This window comes from Typopeltis vanoorti, chromosome 19 (assembly GCF_054136105.1).
Source record: "Typopeltis vanoorti isolate ZY-2024b chromosome 19, IOZ_Tvanoo_1.0, whole genome shotgun sequence".
In the NCBI taxonomy this organism is placed as follows: domain Eukaryota; kingdom Metazoa; phylum Arthropoda; class Arachnida; order Uropygi; family Thelyphonidae; genus Typopeltis; species Typopeltis vanoorti.
Genome location: NC_143567.1, coordinates 82751008 through 82773917, shown reverse-complemented (window position 1 = coordinate 82773917; position 22910 = coordinate 82751008). Strand labels below are relative to the sequence as shown.

The 22910-nt window shown below is 37.0% G+C and overlaps 1 protein-coding gene across 1 annotated transcript in view; it reads right to left on the bottom strand.

Moving 5' to 3' along the window:
* Nucleotides 1-22910, bottom strand: part of LOC150096303 (calcium/calmodulin-dependent protein kinase type II alpha chain-like) — a 736535-nt gene that overhangs the window by 687164 nt on the left and 26461 nt on the right. Inside the window, exon 2 of the mRNA XM_090409027.1 lies at nucleotides 22209-22303. Coding sequence (XP_090265153.1) covers nucleotides 22209-22303 — 95 coding nt within the window. The remainder of the gene's footprint in view (nucleotides 1-22208; nucleotides 22304-22910) is intronic.

Sequence of the window (22910 nt, the reverse complement as noted above, 5' to 3'; positions counted from 1 at the left end):
GCTCTTCTGCTCAGTTCGTCATTCATACCTAGGCAACACACACACTATCTTTCCTCTCTGTGTCTTCTTTCGTAACACCTCAAGCAAGAATCTCATATCTCTTGCTGTCCTATTTACACCACTACTCAAATATAATATGCATGGATGAAAATTAAATTTAACATTGTAGTATAAACTATTTAGTAATACATATAAACAGAATTACTAGAAGGTACACAAATAGACAAGGTATCCTACAGCACTACATGATTATTCAAAAAATAAAGTAGTAAATAAGATGCATACACAAAATTTATGTTAACCAATGCGTTATCTACATATAAACAAAATTACTGCAGAGGTTTCAGCAGTACATAAATAGATAACAGTACAGGTTAACATATGTATATACAAAACAAGTCAAGGAAAGCAGTATCTACATATAGTAAGATTACAACAAACATTATTATACTAATACTTACAGTCAGAAAGGAATTATTATACAGCATATATGTATAAATTTAAGTTTAGCATTATGGTATTTACATATTAACAAAATTGCAGCAGGGTGATACAAATATACAGGATCAAGGCCTACAGTAATACATAATTGGTCAGATTTAACCTAATGAATAATATATATTTATAAAAGTTAAGTTAAGCAAAACAGTATTTACATATAAACAAATTTATAGTCAACTGTGTTTGTACAAAAACTGTGTTTGCCTTTCTAAAAAATTAAAAACATCATGCAATTTGCCTGAGTCTGCTAGCATTTCCCTGAGTGTATATGGCTTGGTTAGATATCTGAAAATTTCACTCCCCTCTCGTGTAAATTTTTGACAATCTACCAGAATATGATGAATAGTGATATATGTGTTGCATTTTTCACATATGGGAGGGTCATCAGCTCTCAGCAAATGAGAATGCATAATGGAACTATGGCCTATGCAGAGCCTAGCAAGAACAACCTCCTCCTCCCATCTCTTTGTACATTGACTAGAATGCCAGTGTTCAATTTCAGCTTTAATGTTATATAATTTGTTTGTTAATGCTTCTTTTCCTGTTGACTCCAACCGAGCAATTAGCTTGATCTTGTCAGCTGTCTGTATATGGAACTGTCAAACAGTATGTGAAGCAGGTATGAGCTGATTTAGCATCTGCACCTGCAGCACTCATTTCCTTTAATTCTGATGTGGCAGGGAATCCAGCAGAACTGAACATCAAAATTAAGGATTTTCATTTTGTGAAACAGGTGTAGCACCTCATAAAGTACTGGATATGAATTATACAGAGGAGATAGTCTGTAAAGAACTCTATGAGTCTGTATAAATTATACACTTTTGGTAGCAGTTTTCTTTTATATGCAAAAGGACAACTGCAGAGCTACATGCCATTCAGCTTGCACAAGTGCAAGCTGAATGGCATGTAACGCTGCTGTATAATTACTGCAGTCTGGTGGGATCTGATTTGAGATAATAATGTCAGGAAACACAGCAGCACAGCCAACAGAGGTATTAGTTCTTGAACCATCAGTATAGATGGGTAAGAAATCAGTGTGTGTGTTGCTCTATGTGCATTAAACAATTGCAGGTAAATGAATGATGGGGTATAAGATTTCTGTAGCTGACAAAGTGAGAGGTTGCAGGATTGTGTGCAAACCTACCATGGAGGGATGCTGTTATGCTTAGTGTAAGCAATTTGTCAACATTTATACCAACAGCTTGCACAGTATCTTTAACACGTATACCAAAAGGACGTATGACAGTTGGAAGTGTGCGATATTGAGCTTCCCGATGTAGAGAAAAGAGACTAGTCCATGTAGGATGATTTGGGAGTGACTTTATCTTTAGTGCATAATTAAGAGACAACTGTTTCCATCGAAGTGATAGAGCTGGTTCATTTGCTTCAACATAAAGACTTTGAGTAGGTGACGTGCAAAAGGCACCAGTAGCTATCCGTATACCCTGATGATGGATGATATTCAACCATCGTAGGTTACTCTGTCTTGCAGAACCATAGACTTGAAACCCATAATCCAACTTTGAACATATAAGTGAATGGTAAAGATGGAGCAATGAAGCTCGATCAGCACCCCACTTAGTAGAATATAGAGTGCGAAGGAGGTTCGAAGCTCTCTTGCACTTTTCTCTTAGTTGATGAATGTGTGCTAGAAATGTAAGTTTTCTGTCAAAGTTGAGTCCAAAGAACTTGGTTTCTGTAGCTATTGGAATAACGATGCATCCCATTATTAATTCAGAATCTGAGTGAGGAGGGAGTTTTTGACAGACGTGTAAGCAGACACTTTATTTCTGTTGAAAACCTAAACCCATTATCAAGAGCTCACAAAAAAACATCATCAATTGCTTGCTGAAGTTGTCTTTCAATTACCCTCATGTTACATAAGTAACAGTAAATTGTGAAGTTATCAACATATAGAGCATTGTTTACAATGGGAGGAAGCTGTTCAGTGATTGAGTTAATTTTAATAGCAAAGAGTGTCACACTTAAGACAGAGCCTTGGGGAACACCTGTTCTTGATGATTCGGTCTAGATAGCATACTTCCCACTCTGACTTGGAAAGTTCGCCTGGACAGAAAGTTTTTAATAAATACAGGAAGGTGTCCTTTTAAACCTAAGTTATAGAGGTCTTTTAATATGCCAAATCTCCAGGCTGTGTCATAAGCTTTCTCCATGTCAAAAAAAAAAAAAATTGAAACAAGGCATTCTTGCTTCAGAAATGCATCTTTTATACATTATTTAAATTAAGGGGATATTAAATCCCACATTGTTTTAAAACCGAATAAGAAACTCAAAGATTGGAACCAGAGAGTTTCATGCCGAATATAGTAAACTATAAAAGTATCGGCGATCACTAGCGTGAGCTAATGCAAGTGACCCTAGTACGTAGTACAATACCGGAGAACTCACAGCAAAGGCGGTAAAGTTCTGATCGCTATTCTTAGGTATTTTCCATAATGTAAAAACACATTTCCTAGGAAATGTATGCTGTTATTACATTATGGTGGGAAGTCACTACCCAGACCGGTTTCAGCCTTTTTAGAGGCTTCATCAGTGAGTAGCTAGACCAAATTAACACCAAAGTGTATAGCGAAAAGAACTTATATACTCTGCTATATGAGTTTCCAAACGGGTGCAACCAACCATTAAGTTACTTAAATATAAAGAGCCAAAAGGCTTCATTTCGGCGATATAAACATTATTTAAATTAAGGGGATATTAAATCCCACATTGTTTTAAAACTGAATAAGAAACTCAAAGATTGGAATCAGAGAGTTTCATGCCGAATATAGTAAACTATAAAAGAATCTTTTATACATGTTTTTAAATGAACCAAATGGTCTAAAGTTGAACGATGTCTACGGAACCCAATTGTGTATTGAAGAGAGGATTGTTGCTTTCTAAATACCAGAGAAGTCTGGTATTAACCATTTTCTCTAGTATCTTACAAAGACAGCTGGTCAGAGCAATGGGTCGATAATTATTTCCTTGTGTTGGAGCTTTTCCTGGTTTTGGGATAGTAATGACAATTGACTTATGCCAAGAATTTGGAAACTCTTCCTCTGCAAGTATTCTATTGTATAATAAGAGAAGAAGATCCATAGAGGATGATGGTAGATGTTTCATCATTTCATAATGGATGTCATCAGGCCCTACTGCACTAGGGTGAGATTGTAGAAGAGCACTTTTTAGTTCTTTCTTAACAAATGGCTGATTGTATGGCATAAGAATATTGGTAGAAAAATTTAGTCTCTGTTTCTCTTACTCCTCTTTCAGAATTAAAAATTCAGGAGGATATGAAGCTGTTGTTGAGATTCTGGCAAAATTTTCTCCCAAAGTATCTGCAATAGCTTTGGGATCAGCAATAACACTTCCATTGGTCTAAGGTAGACAAACAATGTGTTTTATATCTGCCTTTTATTTTTCGGATTTTATCCCATACTTTTTGGACTGGTCATTTGATTAATTGATGTAATAAATTGGACGCATAATTGTTTTTGACTCAAATCTTACATATTCTGCTTTGGCTCGAGCATGCTTGAAAGCTATTAAGTTTAATGTGGTGGGATATCTACGAAATATGCCCCAAGCTCTGTGTTGATCTTTTTTGGCTGTCTGACATTCTGGGATCTACCAAGGCTTTGGATAGATTGGAAACTGAGATGATGCTTTTGGTATGGAGGCTGTTGCTGCCTGGACAATGCATTCTGTTATATATTTTACTGCTTCATTGATAGGTGTTTGACTGATGGCATCAGTCAAACACCTATCATAACTTCCAGTTCTGTCCTTACGTACAACAGTGAAATTCATAAAAGTATGGTCCTCACTGGTTTTTAAGTACGTTTCCTGTAGACAGAAACAGAAAGGTTTGTGTTTCTGCAACAACATCTTGATATCGTCAATATTCTTGCGAATCTCACGACAGTTCCATTTAAAAATTTTTCTATTGTCTTCATTTTATTGACTTGTCTGGTTTTTGGGAGGTTGTGGGCTTACCTTTGTCAAATTTATATTTATCCACTATTTTAGGGAAGTATGGACGGCTATCTCTTTCTCTAGTAGAGTGTTCAAAACATCAAATGTGTTAGGATCAGTTGGCATGTTTAGTTTGTTTTCAGTGGGTATCGAGGTATCCATTTTTTTCTGTGCGAGCATCTGGTGGTTTATCTTTGAGTGATGTCTCCGGCATAATTTTTTTGACAGGTGAGTTTTCATCGAATGAGACCATTTTTGAAGTTGTCTCCGGAGTAAGGCCATAGGTCTTGTGATTAATACGCTCAACAGAGAAGCACATGCAATCATAAAGTTCAGGTATGGTGAAATTATCAGATGGTGGAATAGACATACATGTCTGAGTTGCTGTTGGCACTTTTTTAATTGTTACTTTTTCAGCATAAGAGGATCCTAGAACAGGTGTAATGGTGGCCAGCTTTCTTTTTGCATCCTGATATATTATGTTTTGTTCTGTTTTAATTTTTTATATCTCTTTTTCACCTTTCCATTTCTGACATGCACAAGAGTAAGCTGAATGATCTCCCTGAAAGTTAACACATTTAGCTTTTTTTTTTCACAGCAAGATTTATTATCATGTTCTTTACTACCACATCGGGCACAGGTAGTAGAACCACGACAGGCAGTTGCAGCATATCCATATCTTTGACATTTAAAGCATCTCAGTTTGTTAGGGATGTACATTCTAACAGGACAGCTGAGATACCCTGCTTGTACAGCTGTCCGAGGCCTAGGTGTATCAAAAGTAAGGATGATGTTCTTGGTTGAGACCATGCGACCATCCCTATGTATCAGGATGCTCCTCAGACTTTAAGCTCTGAACATATCTCCTCATCAGAAACATCAGGGAGATCCCATTTTGATATCACTTCTCTACTGGAATCGAGTGTTCTGTGAGGTGTTACTGCAATTTGTATTCCACCCATTGTCGTTGCTCTGAATAGTTTCTTGGAATGTTGTTTACACATTGTATCCACGAGGATATCACCAGAACGCAATTTCTTGACAGTTTTGAGAGGTCCTGCCAGTCCTTCTAAATCTTTTTGGATAAAGAAGGGTGACATTTTCCCAATTTGGTTTTTCACCTGTTCCATGAATGATTAAAAAGGGTGGTACATTTATGTTAGTATCCGATATCTTTTGTTTCTTGCTTCTGTTTCCATATGTTGTATCTATAGTATCAGTACTTGATGGGACTTTGTTAGGGTCCCTGAAACATTTGAGGAGAAAGGATTCATATTTAAGGAGTTTTTAGTTCGGTGCCTGAGCTCCACACCCACCGCAGAGCCACACATGGACGCTCACAGTGGTAAGCTATAAGGGGCTCGCGCGAGTCCTTTGTTAAATTTTTCTCAAATTTGCGAGCCCCTTCTTGTTTAATAATGTTGTAGAACTAGAAAATACCACTGGAATATATACATGCTACTTTAAATTCATATGGATTTTCTAATAACTATATAAAAAATCATTTCATTGCATTTTATTCTGATGGAGCTAGTGTAATGTTAGAAAACAAATCAAGTGTTGCAATCAAACTTCTACAAAAATTTCCCAACGTTGTGATTTGGCATTGTGCTCATCGTATAATCGAAACCGCCGGAATCGAACGCGTAATGGTGGAAGACAAAACATAGCTAAGTTACTGTATTTAGTTATATTTCATTTTATTTAATTATATTTAGTACTTAAATGTTCTGATGTTTGTACTTTTTTTTCCTCTTATTTATTAATTGAATAATTATTAAAGATTACGCTACTCGGCAGTAAGGAAGGATGGTGGATTCAGCAGCAGTCGCAAGTGGCGTAACGCCAAGTCCTCCGCCATTTAAGAACTCAATTATTAGCAATATCATAAGGGACTTTGTGGCATGCAGTACTTGCGGCATGTATGCGTCTCGGGAATTACGTATGTGGCTTGTTAAAGAGAGTGGAGAGCGTATGTGCACAAAATGCAGGCAGTTGGAGGAAATAAGTACATTAGATATATCGATATCCGACTTTGTTGCTCCAGGAACGGGGAATGAATGTAGGAAGACAAGTAGTGTGATAGGAGAGAATGAGAAAATAATAGTTGATAGTGTGGAAGGTGTGAGTGACTGCGAAAGTTTAGGAGATGGTTTTGTTTGGGAGAGTGAATTTAGATTAAGAGTAACTGACTTGCAGAGGGAGTAGATGAGTTGAAAGAGGAGGTGGAATGTCTTGTGAATGAGAGCAGAAGTATGAAAGATAAGATTAGGAGAATGGAAGAGATAAATGCAAGGCGAATCAGAGTAGGAGAGAGAGAGAATTTAGGGAGTATGAGTGAGAGGTATGGGGGTGCTAGAAGAGGAGAGAATGGAAACAGTAGAAGAGAGGGAATGAGAGAGAGGTATGGGAATGCTAGCAGACGAGAGGATGGAAACAGTAGGAGAGACGGAATGAGAGAGAGATATGGAAGTGCCAGAAGAGGAGAGAATGGAAACGGTAGGAGAGATGGAATGAGAGAGAGGTATGGGAATGCTAGAAGACGAGAGGATGGAAACAGTAGTAGGAGAGACAGAATGAGAGAGGGATATGGAAGTGCTAGAAGTGGAGAAAATGGAAACAGAAGGAGAGAGGGAATGAGAGAGATGTATGGGAGTGCTAGAAGAGGAGAGAATGGAAACAGTAGAAGAGAGAGGTATGGGAATGAAAGAAGAGGAGAGAATGGAAACAATAGGAGCGAGGGAATGGAAAGAGGTATAATGTATGGCGACTCAATGATCCGTGGTGTTCAAGATAGGATGCGTGAGGAGTGTTTGCCAGGAGGAACAATAGAAAGGGTGGCTATGGCAATTAAGAGAGGTGAAAGGGTGGATGAGATGATTGTGATGGTAGGAACGCATGACTTGAGTGGTAATGTAAGTCGGGCAGCGAGAGATATGAGATTTTTACTTGAGACTGTACGGAAGAAGACAGAGAGAGGAAAAATAGCATACGTGTTGCCTAGGTATGATAATGATGAGCTGAGCAGAAGAGCGGTGATATTGAATGGCATAATAGCAAGAATGTGTAACAAGAGAGGACTGGTATATGTTGTCGTGACGTTGTTTTCTTCATGTTCGAATCCGCCATCTTGTTTAAGTCACTTTCATAAAATAAAACACAGCTAATTGTAAATTGATCACCAATCCAAGGGTAGAGAAATTTCTATTATACTGCGCCACTCTATCCTAAAATAGCAGGATCAATTCAAAGTTAGTTAGCAGTCTCCTCATTCATTCTGGCCGAAGTATATGTTTTCTACATGGGATTCCCACAAGATTCGAACTTTTGTGAACGGTGCAATAAAAAGGAATTCAGGCAAACACAATAAGTAGATTAACAAATGAAACATTTGATATAAGTTATATAACACATACATAAATTTCACTTCTAATTTTAGACAATAGAATCAAGTTAAACATTAGGTCAAGTCAATCACATTAGTTCAATCTTCCAAACCTTCACATACACATTCTCAGTTTCTGAGTTACGAAGTTCCTACACTTAATTAAACATAATAGAACTTCCTATCTAATTAGTTTCCACACATTTCTCAGCCATGCTATAAGCTCAAAATTATCACAGACTCTAATAGCTGTAAATATCTCTCAAGCAATTCTTATCTTCAATTCTCAATTTCGAAGAATTTCCACAGTTAAAGTTAGGTTAAACATAGCGTAATTAACACTCAATTCTTCATGCATTGAAAATAATTCAATATGATAGTCCTTACCAGAATTAGTTCCTAGTACATCAATTACGTTGTGAATATACTTTTAAAATATATTTATTTCACTTAAGAACACATCTATAAGACTTATCCACAGTTATAACTAAAACACTATTGATCGCACTTCAGAACTCTAGACATCAACTGTAGGATACTTGAATTATCCTTGTTATCACTCATTAACCAATTAAACACTGTGCAGTTCTCCTTAGGGCAAATTAGAAATAAGTCGCAATTCTAGAGCAACTGGGTTTATTCAGAATTCTTCACAGAACGTCCAGCTTTTTATATTTCCGATTACGGCAATAATTTCTTTTTATTATTACTGCTGACTTCACCTTCAGCTAACTATAAGATTCACTTCTTCTTTGCTCGCTTATAAATATTATTCCTTCTAACTTCTGCCCTTGAGAACCTTTCATTTACTTCCACTTCTGTAGTTTATACCCTTGCTTCCTTTCACTTCAAAATTCCGTCTCAACTCCTCATTGTTACCTTTTATTTTTTTTTTTTTTATTCTTCTCTCCAAGCTCACGCTCTGTTCCACTCGCACTCGTTTATTTCATGCGTTTCCATGACAACAAATAAACGTAAACATTTTCGTTAATGTTACATAAGGCTATACCACTATATTGATTTAATAAAAACACAATAAATAGAATATTAGAGCTACTTAATCAACTCTTTCATTTCGTACACAGATAACTATAATAATATTCACGTTACAATATATATATAAATTATAATAAATTATATACATATTATTATTTAGTAATTTAATTAGTTGATTAAATTCAGAATAAATACTTAAATAATAATTCTTAAATAAGGAGTAATAAATAACTTTTATACAAGTCATGATTAATATATAATAAGCAATGTTAAATGTGAATGAAAAAAAAAAAAAAAAATACACAACATAGTTTCATTCACAGTTTAACAATGTGGATGCTTGGAGTGCATTTGAGGAAAGAGAGGAATTGTATGCGAGAGACCGTTTACATTTGAATGAGGAAGGACGTAGGCATCTGGAGAGATTGCTGTTCTGAAAGAGTCAGTGTGTCCCAGAGAGGATGATAGCAGGGGTGGCCTTTTCTGGGAATGGATACTTGGGAGAAGGGAGACGATGTCAGGTAACACTGAGCCCAGTGGAGTCTAGAAGGGATAATGCTGGGTATAGAAACAGTGGCATTTATATGCTTTATACTAATGCCAGGAGTATCCGGAATAAGGGAGAGGAATTGGTGGCGCAGATAGCATCAGCCTGGCCAAAAATTATTGGGATCACTGAGACGTGGTTGACAGAAGGGGATATAACAACAGGAATAGAAGTCGCTAGGTTTACATTTTTCGTCAGGATAGGAGGGGAAAGCGTGGTGGTGGGGTACTGCTTATGATAAGTGATGACCTATGTCCTCTAAGAGTCGAGAATTTGGAAGGAAGTGAGACAAATGAATTTGAGAGGGTATGGTGTGAGGTAGAGGTAGGCAAGACAGGATATTTAGTGGGGTGTTGCTACAGACCCAGGAGCACAGAGGATGAGGACCAGGAGATGTTTAGTCAGCTAAGTTTGGCAAGTGCAAGAAGAATGATTGTTATGGGAGATTTTAACTTCAGTAGTATAAATTGGAGAGAGGAAGATGCATGTAGCAATAGGGGAATGGAATTTCTAGAATTCTTGAAGGACAAATGTCTTAGGCAACATGTAACAGAGGGAACAAGAGGTTCAAAAGTTTTGGATTTGGTTATAGCATCAGAAGAGTTGATAATAACTGAGTTGACGTCTCTCCCACCAGTTGGAGAGAGTGACCATATGGTGTTGACTTGGAAAATGAATAGACATGCAGGAGTATCAAAGAGACGGGAACTTATGTGGAATTATAAGGCAGGTGATTATAATAGTCTTAGACGTCAACTTCGGGAAGTTTCATGGAGGGAGGAATTGGAAGGCCGGGATATCACAGGTGCGTGGGAAATTGTGAAAGAATATTTGTTATCAGCAATGGTAAGTTGTATACCACGAGTGAAGAAGAGGACGCAATTTGGAGTAAAGTGGATGACAAACAATATTAAACAGGAATTGCATGCGAAAAAGAGGAATAGATATAAGGAGACAGGTGAAGAGATGCATGAGGAATATAAGACACAGGCCAGAAGAGTGACTAGTGTGGTAAGGAAAGCGAAACAGGAATATGAGAGGAGATTGGCCCTAAGATCCAAAGAAAATCCTAGGGAAGTTTTTAGCTATGTGGCCAGTAGGAGGAGAAATGACTGTGGAAGAATGATATTGTGGGATAAAAATGGGAATAAAGTGACTGATGCAGAGGACATAGTGGAATTGTTCAATGAACACTTTATTGGAGTATTTCATCCTAGAGGAGTCAGTTTTAATGCTAGAGGGATAGGACTGGTTCGAGGTTTGGAGGTACAGGAGGAGAGTATGTTTCAGATACTGAGTACTCTGGATGTCAGTAAAGCTGTGGGACTGGATGGTATTTCACCACGAGTTTTGAGAGAATGTGCTAGGGAATTGACAGTGCCTTTAACGTGGCTTTTCAATGAAAGTCTGGCTTTGGCAAAGGTGCCCAGGGAATGGAAGGAAGGTAAGATAGTGCCATTGCATAAGGGTGGTAACAGACTGGAAGTGTCTAATTATAGGCCAGTCTGTGTGTCATCAGTAGTTGTTAAGATCTTGGAGAAAGTAGTGAGGGAACGTATACAGCATTGGGCAGATGAGGGTAATGTTATTTGTGAGAATCAACATGGATTTGTGAAAGGACGCTCTTGTTTTAGCAATATGCTAGCCTTTTATAATAAAGTTACAAGAACATTAGATGAGGGAAAGGCATATACTGCAATTTTCTTAGACTTGGCGAAGGCATTTGACAGGGTGCCACATGATAAGCTGATATTTAAGTTGCAGCACATGGGTCTGGATGTCAGATTGGTCGACTGGATTCAGGATTGGCTGTCTGATAGGTATCAGAGAGTTGTGTATGGTGGAGCAGTTTCCAGCAGGCAGAGGGTTACAAGTGGGGTCCCACAGGGCTCAGTACTAGGACCTATGTTGTTTAACCTTTATATCAATGACATAGCCAGTGGATTGCAGGGGGATATTCAGTTGTTTGCGATGATGCGAAACTGGGAAGGATTATTAGTAATAGTGCAGATGTGGTAGCCCTGCAAAAGGATTTAAATAAGCTAGAAAGATGGGCAAATGAATGAGGATGTCAGTTTAATGCAGCAAAATGTAAGGTCTTGAGGTTTGGGAAACATCGATGGGATGCTGCATACTCTATGGGAGGAGTTATACTGGAGGAAGTAGGGGAGACAAGAGATCCGGGGTTAATGTTTGATAGAAACCTGAAGTTTAGGGGACATATTGCAAAGGTGGTGAAGGTAACACAGAGGATTGCTGCTATTATGAGAAGGACACTGACCTGCAGAGATAAGAGGGTTATCATTCCGTTGTATAAGTCTCTGATCAGACCACACTTAGACTATTGTTCTCAGATTTGGTCCCAGGATTTGAAGGGAATAAATTAACTGTGGAAAGGGTACAGAGGAAGATAACAAAGACAGTTTCAGGACTGTACAATGTTAGTTATGAGGATCGGCTGAGAGAATGTGGACTGCAGAGTTTGGTGGATAGAAGAAGGAGAGGTGATATGATTGAGACTTTTAAACTGTTGAGAGGTGGCTACAGGGTTGACACTGGGGAGTTCTTTCGCTTGGTTGAACAGCGGGAAGGAGTGATGACAAGAGGCCATCCCTGGAAGTTACGAAAGGAAACTGTGAGCAAGAGGGTAAGGAGTGGTTTCTTTGTGTGGAGGGTGGTTGAGCCATGGAATGCATTGCCTGATGGAGTGGTGGGAGCGAGAACGGTCAGTGAGTTTAAAGAGTGGTATGATAGACTTTGTGTTTCTCAGGTGGGGGACCTCCCCTCGATGAGTCTTGACAGACTTTATGTCTTAGGAAGGAACCTCCCTCGATGAGTCTTTTGACTCCTTGGAGGACTGAATAATAATAATAATAATAATAATAATAATAATGATAAACTTAGCATTAGATAATTCGATAAAAAACATTAAAGAAATAAATCATTTTGAAATATTTATGGATAAATTATATGCTATTTATCATCAATCACCAAAAAATATCAACGAGAATTAAATACGATTGCAAAAGACCTTGGTATCGAAATTTTAAAGATCGGTCGTGTGTTTGGACCACGATGGGAAGCTTGCAGTTTACAAACAGCTCTTACTTTGTGGTGAAATTACCAAGCTTTATGCAAGCATTTTGCATCGAATAATAAATATAAGGGCATTTTAAACCGACTTCTCAATTTGGAATTTTTTAAAAGATCTAGCATTAATGATTGGTATCCTACAGGAATTATCATAATTAGAAGAAACACACATATAAACCACAGTGAAAATTATTTAATTGTAAATATTTCATCCTAAGTATCTTAGGACATCATCAGTACAGTAATTAAACAAAAATTAGGAATAACATACAGTTAGGGCGCATGATTACAATAGAATCTCATGAAAACGTGCATAACATGCTAAAGTAGTACAAAAAAAAAAAAAAAAAAAAAAAACGTTAATTATTTAACACAGTTTTGTATGATAATTTCCCATACTTTAGGAATAGTAAGAACGTCGTTGCGGTTTAGGTTTGGTCTGTGTAGTAAGGCTTCAGAACTTTCTTTGTATAAACATTCATGTTTAAATAAAGATCTATGTAAAAGAATTTCCTTATTTAAAAAAGGAATTATCATATCTGTCAGAAGCTCTACAAAATCGCAATATAAGTATTATAAGGGCTAAGTTAGGCTTTTTTTTCTTTTTTTTTTTGCTCGAAGATGAAAGCCCTTTGTTAAAATTTTCATAGCTCATCACTGGACGCCCACTACCTGGCAAGCAAAGACTGTGCTCAGGAGTGGAATGCCAGGGCTACCCTGGATGCTATACCTGCATTGCAGCAGGTCCTGGCTGGGCCATCCAGGAACCGCCCATCTTGCCGAAGCAGGGACCAAAGTAGTGCAAGACTACCAGGATCCCCTTTTTCCAGATGTCCACAGGTCGCACCACACGGCAAACACGCCGTTGGATCCCAGTGATGGTGGTCTGGAAAAAGGATAGTGAAAAAGACTCTCAGGAGAGTAGAGCAATGAATACAGGAAGAAAAGCAAAGAAAAAGAGGAAGAATGAAAAAGGCCAGTACCATCACTGGGAGGTCCTCTCCACCACTAACAGGTGCCCTACATGGAGGGGAGATATAGAAGAGACTGTTTTGACTAATAAGTACCCATTTTACTAAAAACTATCAAACTTGTGTATGAAAAAAGAAATCGATGCTACCTCAACAATGAATGATGAAACTCGGGTATTTGAGGAGGAAGTACTAAAGCTGTTACATAAATAGAACAGGAATTCAACAAATATGATTCAATAAAATATCAGCATGGATGATTTAAGTGTTCAGCTGAACAGGCTGTGCCATTGACCTGGCTGTATGATTTGAGTCTCAGCACAGGGAAGATTCCACGAGGACAGAAAGAAGATATGTTAATTCCTTTGCACAAGGGCAATTATTATTATTACATAACACTTCCATGGAGTCCAAGGACTCATCGAAGTTGTAGAGCAACTTCGACCCTCCATCTCCACCACTCCACTAACCGCAACTACCTTCATCATCTACACCAGCGCCATCTATCGCCGACCACCACCACTATTTTCACAGACAATCACAAACATCCATGCCCACAGCCTTTTGGCTGGAGAGTGGATATGCTAACCACTCGGCCAACCAGGCTGGCTAATTCAAAGACTGATGTGTCTAATTGCTGCTTATTAGCATGGCTAGGTGGTAGTGGTGAAGATTTTGAAAATTTGTTAAGAGCTTGTATACAGAAATGAGTTGAAAGAGAATCTTTACTTTGCAATGAACAGCATGGGTTTACTAAGGTCATGTTTGAATAACACTCACATTCTATAATGAGTTAAACAAGGGGAATGGATATACTTTTGGACTTTGCTAAGAGTTTTGACAGGATACAGCATGGAAGGTTACATAAGTTGCAGGATGTGGGATTGTAATTAGCTTGGATATAAGGATAACTGACAAATATCAAAAAGTGTATTCGAGACATGAGTCCACAAGATTTAAGGTGAGCAGTGGTGTATCCCAGGGATCAGTACTTGGTCTGCTGTTATTTACACTTTACATTAACAACATTATTTCTTTAAGTTTAAGGGAGGTAAATCCTGTATTATTCTACAGCCGAGTACGAAACTTGGATTAAAATCCATCGAAATCCTAGAGTTTCATGCCGAAAAAAACTATCGGAAAGCCCAAGTGTAAGTAATCACTATGAGAGAATATTAAGGACAGTGACAGAACTTGCTCCACCTTTGCTCCGAGTTGCCCTGGTGTTGTACTACCCAAGTAATCACTCGGGTAGTACAACACCAGGGCAACTCGGAGCAAAGGTGGAGCAAGTTCTGTCACTGTCCTTAATATTCTCTCATAATGTAAAACGCAGCTCCTAGGAGATGTATTACTGTTTTACATTATGAGAAGAGGTCACTACCCAGACCGGTTTCAACACTTTTTTAAGTGAACTGAACTTACATATACCTCTACTAACGAAATGCTAAACTGGTGTACTTATATATTGTTATTACTACTATAACAAACCAAAAGGCTTATAACATGCCTTTTGGCTTGTTATAGTAGTAACATTATTTCTTGTTAAATCCTTCCCAAAGTTATTTTCTAATGTCGTACTGAAAGATAGGCAGAGTAATCAGGATGCACTGATATGCAGTACCTGCAGAATGATTTCAGTAAGATGAAATTGTGGGCATGTCAAAGCAGATGTCAGTTCCTTGTTCATAAATGTAAAGTAATGCACTAATATAATGAGACACCTAATGTCATTTTATATTAGTGGGATTATGCTATAAGACACTGATCAGGCTAAGGGTCTTGGAGTTTTAGTAGACAGGAAGTGGAAGTTCAAGGGCCATCCATCTAAGACTGCAAATAAAACTCAGAGGATAATTGCAATGGTGAAACAAACCATGACATGTAACAGTAAGAAAGTAATTTTGCATCTTTACAAGGTCTTGACATGACCTCATTGGACTATTGTGCACAGATTTAGTCTCCTAGTTTCAGTGGATGCAAATGCAATTGAAATAGTGCAAAGGAGAGTGTTAAAGATGATATTGGGACTGTGGAATGCAAATTATGCAGAAAGACTGAGAATTTATGAACTGCAAACGCTAACAAACAGGGAAAAGAAGGAAGAGGGAGTGATATGATAGACCCACAAACTTCTGAAAGTCATACAGGCCCAGTAAATGAAATTTTACTTTTTATGGAGGTGAGGAGAGGACAAAAGGGCATCCATGGAAAATGAGAATGAATGCAGTGAAAAAAAAAAAAAAAAAAAAAGCGAGACCTATATTTTTCTCTCGTAGAGCAGTTTGTTGCTAAAATGGCTTATCTTTAGAGGTTGTGAGTGCATACTGAATGAATTCAAAAGAAGGTATGACATGTGGTGTGAGTGATGTCTGGCTTCTCTTGGTGATCCAACTTTCTGGAGAACTGTTGTAATAATAACAATAAAATCACCCATAATGATCACCCTTCATTAAGCCAATTTGCCTCTAAATTTCTTTGTCCTCACTTCATATCTGACTAAATATTTCTACTTCACACAATACTGCCTCAAAACTACTGCCACTTTTCCCCCTTGTAACAATCTCAACTTTGTGCAGGTATAATTCTCTACTGTCATTAATAGTACTCCCTGCCCCACCTCCAACTTCCTCCCTTCTTGCACTTCTTATCCTCACAAACTATTTTTGGACAAATAAACTCAATCAATGCAACCATTTCATCTACCTTATTTCTAATCCTCCTAGCATTTGGAAATAAGCATAGCAATTCATTTCTTGGTCTATAACCAATCCTACCCATGGCACTCCTCATCTGTGACTTTTTTTTCACACCTGCTTCTGCCCACTCACCTTCACAATCCCATATCCCATATTTGTCCCAAGACTCAACATACTCCCTTCATCCAAGGCATTTCCATTTCAATGTTGACAATCCCAATGCATATATTCATTACTGCTTCCAGAATCAGACTCTGTCTCCCTGTCCATCCCAACTCCACCTGTTTCCTTGTCTATCTCATTCCTGTTCTTCCATTCTCATTTCTCATGCTACTCATACTCTCTATTCACAAACATTTCAGATTCACCTGTTCCACACTGGCTCCTGCTCTTTCACATCACCCCTTGCTTCCTCTGATCTCCTGTACACATCATTTGTTACTCCTCCTCCTAGCAACAGTTTCTCGGGTTGATTCACAACAACTCTATTGAAATGTAATTAATCTCTTTTATACAATTCCTTTTGCCATTTGAATGCATGCTGTACATCAACAAACTGTATACTTTTCTCGCTTCATTCCGGTAGTATCATCATCATCATGATCAGCGGCTTTTAACAGGCACTTAAGCACCCATAGTCTTCCAGGTATCCTTGGATTTCCTAACCATAAATAGCATAAGGCACTTACCCTATGCCTCCAAGTATTCTTGTTTGTTAATTGTGCGTGTTCTAGCTTGCCTGTTCTGGGGGGGGGGGGAGGTAAAAAACCCAAGTTTCTGAGTGAAAAACCCCTATCTCCGTATGAGACCGGATAACTCACCTTTCATCAAAAGAGATCACACAAAGGTCCCACACATCACTGATGGGAATCGAACCAAGGGCTTCGTCTATATTGACTGAGCTATGGAGGCTCATTCTGGTAGTATACCATTCAGAATTTTTGTTGACTGCTTTAACTTATCTTGCCATACCTGAGCAATACACTAACAGCCTTTTCTACTAACAACACAGTGACACACAAAAACATGCTTTTACTGTAGGAAATCTAAAATGACTTTTTATGCTGTGATCCATGAAAACCTCATTACCCTAAAAACCTATGCAAAAAACAGCATGTAAATGATCCAAAGAAATCGCAAAAAAAAAGTATATTTTACATTCTTGTATTGTGATATCCTTATCACAATAACAGAACCTTCAGCCATTTTTTGTTTATTTGTAGTCATGTAACATAATTTGTTATCATCTGTAACAAATAAAAACAAAAAAACTGACTGTTCTACATAGTCTTATCATTAAAAGTGATCTGATTTCAAGCAAAACTGTTAAGTACAACAAATTCTGCCAGAGAATCTACATATCAAATTTTACTAAATTCTATCCAGTCAGACTGCAGTTATTATTCAATATCATTCTGAAATGTTTAGTCCCTTTAAGTGCCTGCAAATTATCAAGTTCAAATCTTTGCTAAATGTTTCACAACAGTGAAATATTTAGAAAAGATTGTAAATAGGAAATTTTATTAAAATCTTTCCATTAAAATAAATAATAAATTACACAATAACCACAGTTAGGAGTCTTTCTCTCTCCCAAAAGTTTGGGAGATTCTTATCTTATGTAACTATCAAAGAAATAGTTTTTAAGAATAATTTTAATAATATTCTTTATTAATATTAATTTCTAGCATGCAGCAACAGTTTATATTATAATTGGTTATCCACTGACTGTACTTTGTATTCCATTCTTTTGAAATGTTTGTTGTCCACTGTTAATTTCAGTACAAAATATTTGTAGTTTTATTTCATTAAAGTTAATTACTGTGGTTATCATGTAATTTATTATTTATAGTTATGCCACAGGTACCTTTAAAGATTTCCATTAAAATGATAACTCAACAGAGAAGAGTTATTACTTTATATAATTTTAAAATGGTCTCCTCTAAACCAAAAATAAACTGCACAAACAAATTTCTGTAAAGATTCCAAATACAAATTTCAACATGAGAATGAATTTAATTGGCAGGTGTCTGCATATTTTTAAAATGCACCTAAAAATGACCAAAGTTTTTGGCAGCAATTACATCTATAAGCAAGGATTCTCACTGATGAACTTTCAAAAAAAAAAAAGGATTGTTTCTAGCTTACAGATGGACATAAGTATTTCTGCATTCAGTTTAAAATTTAATATAAATACAAATTAACCACAGGCATTTAAAATTCTTAATAAAGTTGGAGGTTTCTTAATTTTAATATCTAATAAAAAAATTTTTTCTGTATTACTAAACTGTTACATCTTTGTCTAATAATATTTAGTTCTGAGATTTAAAAAACCTTACAAAATAATACCTAAAAAACATGCATATTTGTGCATAAATAAATTTATAAATATACTTGTTCTCTCTCTCCCCTGCCTCTCTTTAATAAATGTCTAATGTATATTTGCTAGTCATTCAACCCCAGTTGTACAGCTTGATGAGAATGCCAGTCTATATTCCTCAACCCAGATGTCTATGAAAGTTTTGAGATGGTAAGTAATTTTTGTTACACAGGGCAAGCCAACTGCACTGGAGAGTGGAAGCATGAAGTTGCTTGAAAGAAGACTGCGATATCTAATCTTTAAAGAAGATTCCAAAACTTCTCAGGACCCATAAACACAAAATTTTATACCATTAATAAAGATTTCCTTCATGGGAACTACTCTCATTAAAAAATTCATTTTTTAATGAATAGTACAAAGTACAAACTGGATGTTGACCTCTTGTCTATATCATTCAGTGCACAAAGTTGTCTACTTCAGACATTTTTTTAATTCCCTTTATTATTATTATTATTATTATTATTATTATCATCATCACCATCATTACGTGACACATCCAAGGAGTCCAAAGACTCATCAAGGGAGGACACTTACTTTACAACTCTCCGTCTCCACCACTTATCCACCAACTACAGTGAACTGCATCATCTACACCATTGCCATCTACTACTCACCACCACCACTAGTATTTTCACAGACAATCACATATGAACCAACTGTGAACCAATCTTTTTTGTTTTAAACTTTAGAATAAATAAAAGAAAATATTCAGCAAATATTATTGTTATTATTTAAGCCTCCAAGGAGTCAAAAGACTCATCGCAGGAGGTCCTTCCTAGGAAACACAAGTCTATCAAGACTCATTGTGGGAGGTCCCTCCTAGGAAACACAAAGTCTATCATACCACTCCTTAAACTCATTGGCCGTTCTTGCTCTCGCCACTCTATCAGGCAATGCATTCCATGGGTCAACCACCCTCCATGCAAAGAAACTACTCCTCACCCTCTTGCTGACAGTTTCCTTTCGTAACTTCCAGGGATGGCCCCTTGTCATCACTCCTTCTTGCTGTTCAACCAAGTGAAAGAACTCCCCAGTGTCAACCCTGTAACCACCTCTCAACAGCTTAAAGTCTCAATCATATCACTTCTCCTTCTTCTATTCACCAAACTCTGCAGTCCACATTCTCTCAGCCGATCCTCATAACTAACATTGTACAGTCCTGAAACTGTCTTTGTTATCTTCCTCTGTACCCTTTCCACAGTTAATTTATTCCCTTCAAATCCTGGGACCAAATCTGAGAACAATAGTCTAAGTGTGGTCTGATCAAGGTCTTATACAATGGAATGATAACTATTTTATCTCTGCAGGTCAGCATCCTTTTCATTATTGCAGCAATCCTCTGTGTTACCTTCACTACTTTTGCAATATGTCCCTTGAATTTCAGGTTTCTATCAATCATCAACCCCAGATCTCTTGTCTCCCCTTAGAGTATGCAGCGTCCCATCAATGTGTCCCAAACCTCAAGACCTTACATTTTGCTGCATTAAACCAACACCCCCCACCATTCATTTGCCCATCTGTCTAGCTTATTCAAATCCTCTTGCATGACTTCCACATCTGGACTATTACTAATAACCCTTCTCAGCTTCACATCATCTGCAAACAACTGAATATCCCCCTGCAATCCACTGACAATGTATTGATATATTCATAACTTAATAAGCTGATTTGAAATGAAAAGTGAAAAACTGACTTTATTCAGAGCTATTATTATTCTTTCCTTTGGATCTTCATGGAGTCAAAGACTCATCATGGGAGATTAACCATTGTCCACACAGTACCTACCAAACCTCTCCTTGAACTCATTCACTGAGGGAAAGCAAACACAACCCACCTCTGGCAACCCATTCCAACCATTCAGCTAAACGTTTAGTCCTAAACAAAGCTAACCACATTCTTATACAATTACCAGGCATCACCCCTTGTTCTCTATGTTACCAAAAGGTTTTATAGGATTGATACAGTCATCCCTGATATGCTGTTATGGCCACTTTACAAAATATCCTTTAAACATCAACTCCCTGTCCACAATAATCACCAAATCTCTTGATTCATCAATCAGTTCCATCAATGTAGTACACACACAGCTTGTGATCGCTGCTTTGGGATAAAAAGATCACAAGTTGGCTGCATTTTAAACTGCTAGCCATTTACCTTTGCCCATGCTGCCAGTCTATTTAAGTTAAGCTTTGCATCATCAGCCAACACTGAATATTTCCATATAAATCATTTCCTTCTTTGATGTATACAAAGTAAACAGCAGAAGATTAATGAACCCTACAATACACCACTAGTCAGTCAGCTGCCTACTGTTTCCCAGACTTCACTTCTTCCCCATTACCCACCTGTCAATTAGTCCTTATCCAAATCACTTGTTTTATATCAATCCCCATTTGCTCCAATTTCTGCAACACAGTTCCATGTGACTGTCTGTCTAATGCTTTTGCAAATTCCGGAAGTATCAGTAAGTACTCATTTCCTTTATCCAAGTGAACTGTCACTTTTATTATAAAAAGTAAGCAATTACCAAGGGAAGACTTAAACTTAATCACAAAACCACGTTGTCCTCTATAACGTGTCATATCCCTGTCCACCCAATCTTAAATGCTTTTACCAACTTCTCCAATACCTTAACTACCACTCCTGAGATACTAATTAGCCTTTAATTTGCAACTTCTTGCTCGAAGCTTTCTGTATGCAGTGGAACTATTTTGTTTTCTTTCCACTTAATTGGAATCTTTCAAGAACTGAGGCTCATATTAAACAACTTGGTCACTGAAATATCTCCACTTGAAAAATGATCACTCAGTAACTCACCTATTTCATTTACTTCTGTTACCTCCTCTTCCCCCACCACCAACACTCGATAAAGTTATCCTTACACAGTGCTTTTTCCTTTTACTTACCAAACAGTAAAAGAACTCTTTGGAATTTTTTTTGCCCTCATAAGCTAACTGTCGCTCATAATTATCTTTGTCCTTCCTTACCATACAGATTATTCTTTAGCTAGCTGTTTCTCATAATTAGCTTTGGTCTTCCTTACCATATAGATTACTCTTCTTGCCTGTGCCTTATATTGCTATTTTTCTTTATATCATCTCCATAACTTTTTCCATAACTCTAACTCCTTGCTGATTATCTTCCTGACTCTGGGTATAACATCTTCAAACATCCCTTGACTATCTCCCATGAACTGATAACATGTTTTCCCAACCAGATTCTTATAACATGATACTGCTCCAAGTGGATTTTCTTTTGTCATAATCACCTGCTTTGTAATGACACAAATACTTCTTAATAGAAAAGTCTGCATGTCTGGCAATCTTCCAGGTCAAGACTCATGATCACTTTTCTCAAGCAGAGGAATATAACCAGGTCCAGCACTAAAACCTCATATTGCCTCCACTTGTTGTCTCAGGTAATTATCTCTTAGTAAGCTGTATAAACTCAATTTTCATTCCTCCTTCTGATACATTAATTTTATATTTTATTCAGTGACATATACCAGTATGTCTCTGATTAAATTTAATGTATCTTTCAATGTACCCTTTAATTATTATTTCATTATTTAAGATATGGCATTTAAAGTTACATTATTTTAAATTATTTACATTTTTATTTATTTAAAAGTATTTCAGTTTAAATAATTATTTAACATTACCTCTTGCTGATAATTTTTTGGTATTGATGATTTTTGCTGCAAATTCTAAACCCGTAGTTTTCTGAACACATCTCCTAACAATTGAAAATGCACCCCTAAAAGAAAATACATAATGAAATTTATCAATACACACATATATATTTGGGTATATACACAAAAAAAATGTTAATTTATGTTTATTAATATATATACGTATGTATGTAATAAATTTCCTAACATTACAATGAGGAAGCAAGATTATGACTTTTTTTTTTAATATCAATCCTACACACAAGAAGTTACAAAACTATAACAAAACGGTGCCATATGAAGGCAGATAAATGGTCAGAAAAAAAGAAAATAGAAAAAAAAATTAGCTGATGTGCTTTGTGAACAGCCAGAGGTTACAGTCCCACTTACAGAATATGATTGGGGAGGGGGGGGGGGTCATACCATTTTTCCTAAGGAATAGAGGTAGAATGATACAGAATGAAAAGTTAATTCAAATAAGTCTCAAGCTGAATTATGCACAGATTCCAACCAGCAGCTGCTTATGTTTTTACAAGTTTAGAAAAGTGGAGGAACAGTGGTAGTCCATCCAGTGAACCAGGACCTATACAGTGCTGGTTCACTGGAATAAGAATAGCAAAATCCATATTGACTATCAATCAACTGGTAGGACACTAATGATTCTCTCATCTGCCTTCAAGATGACTGACCAAG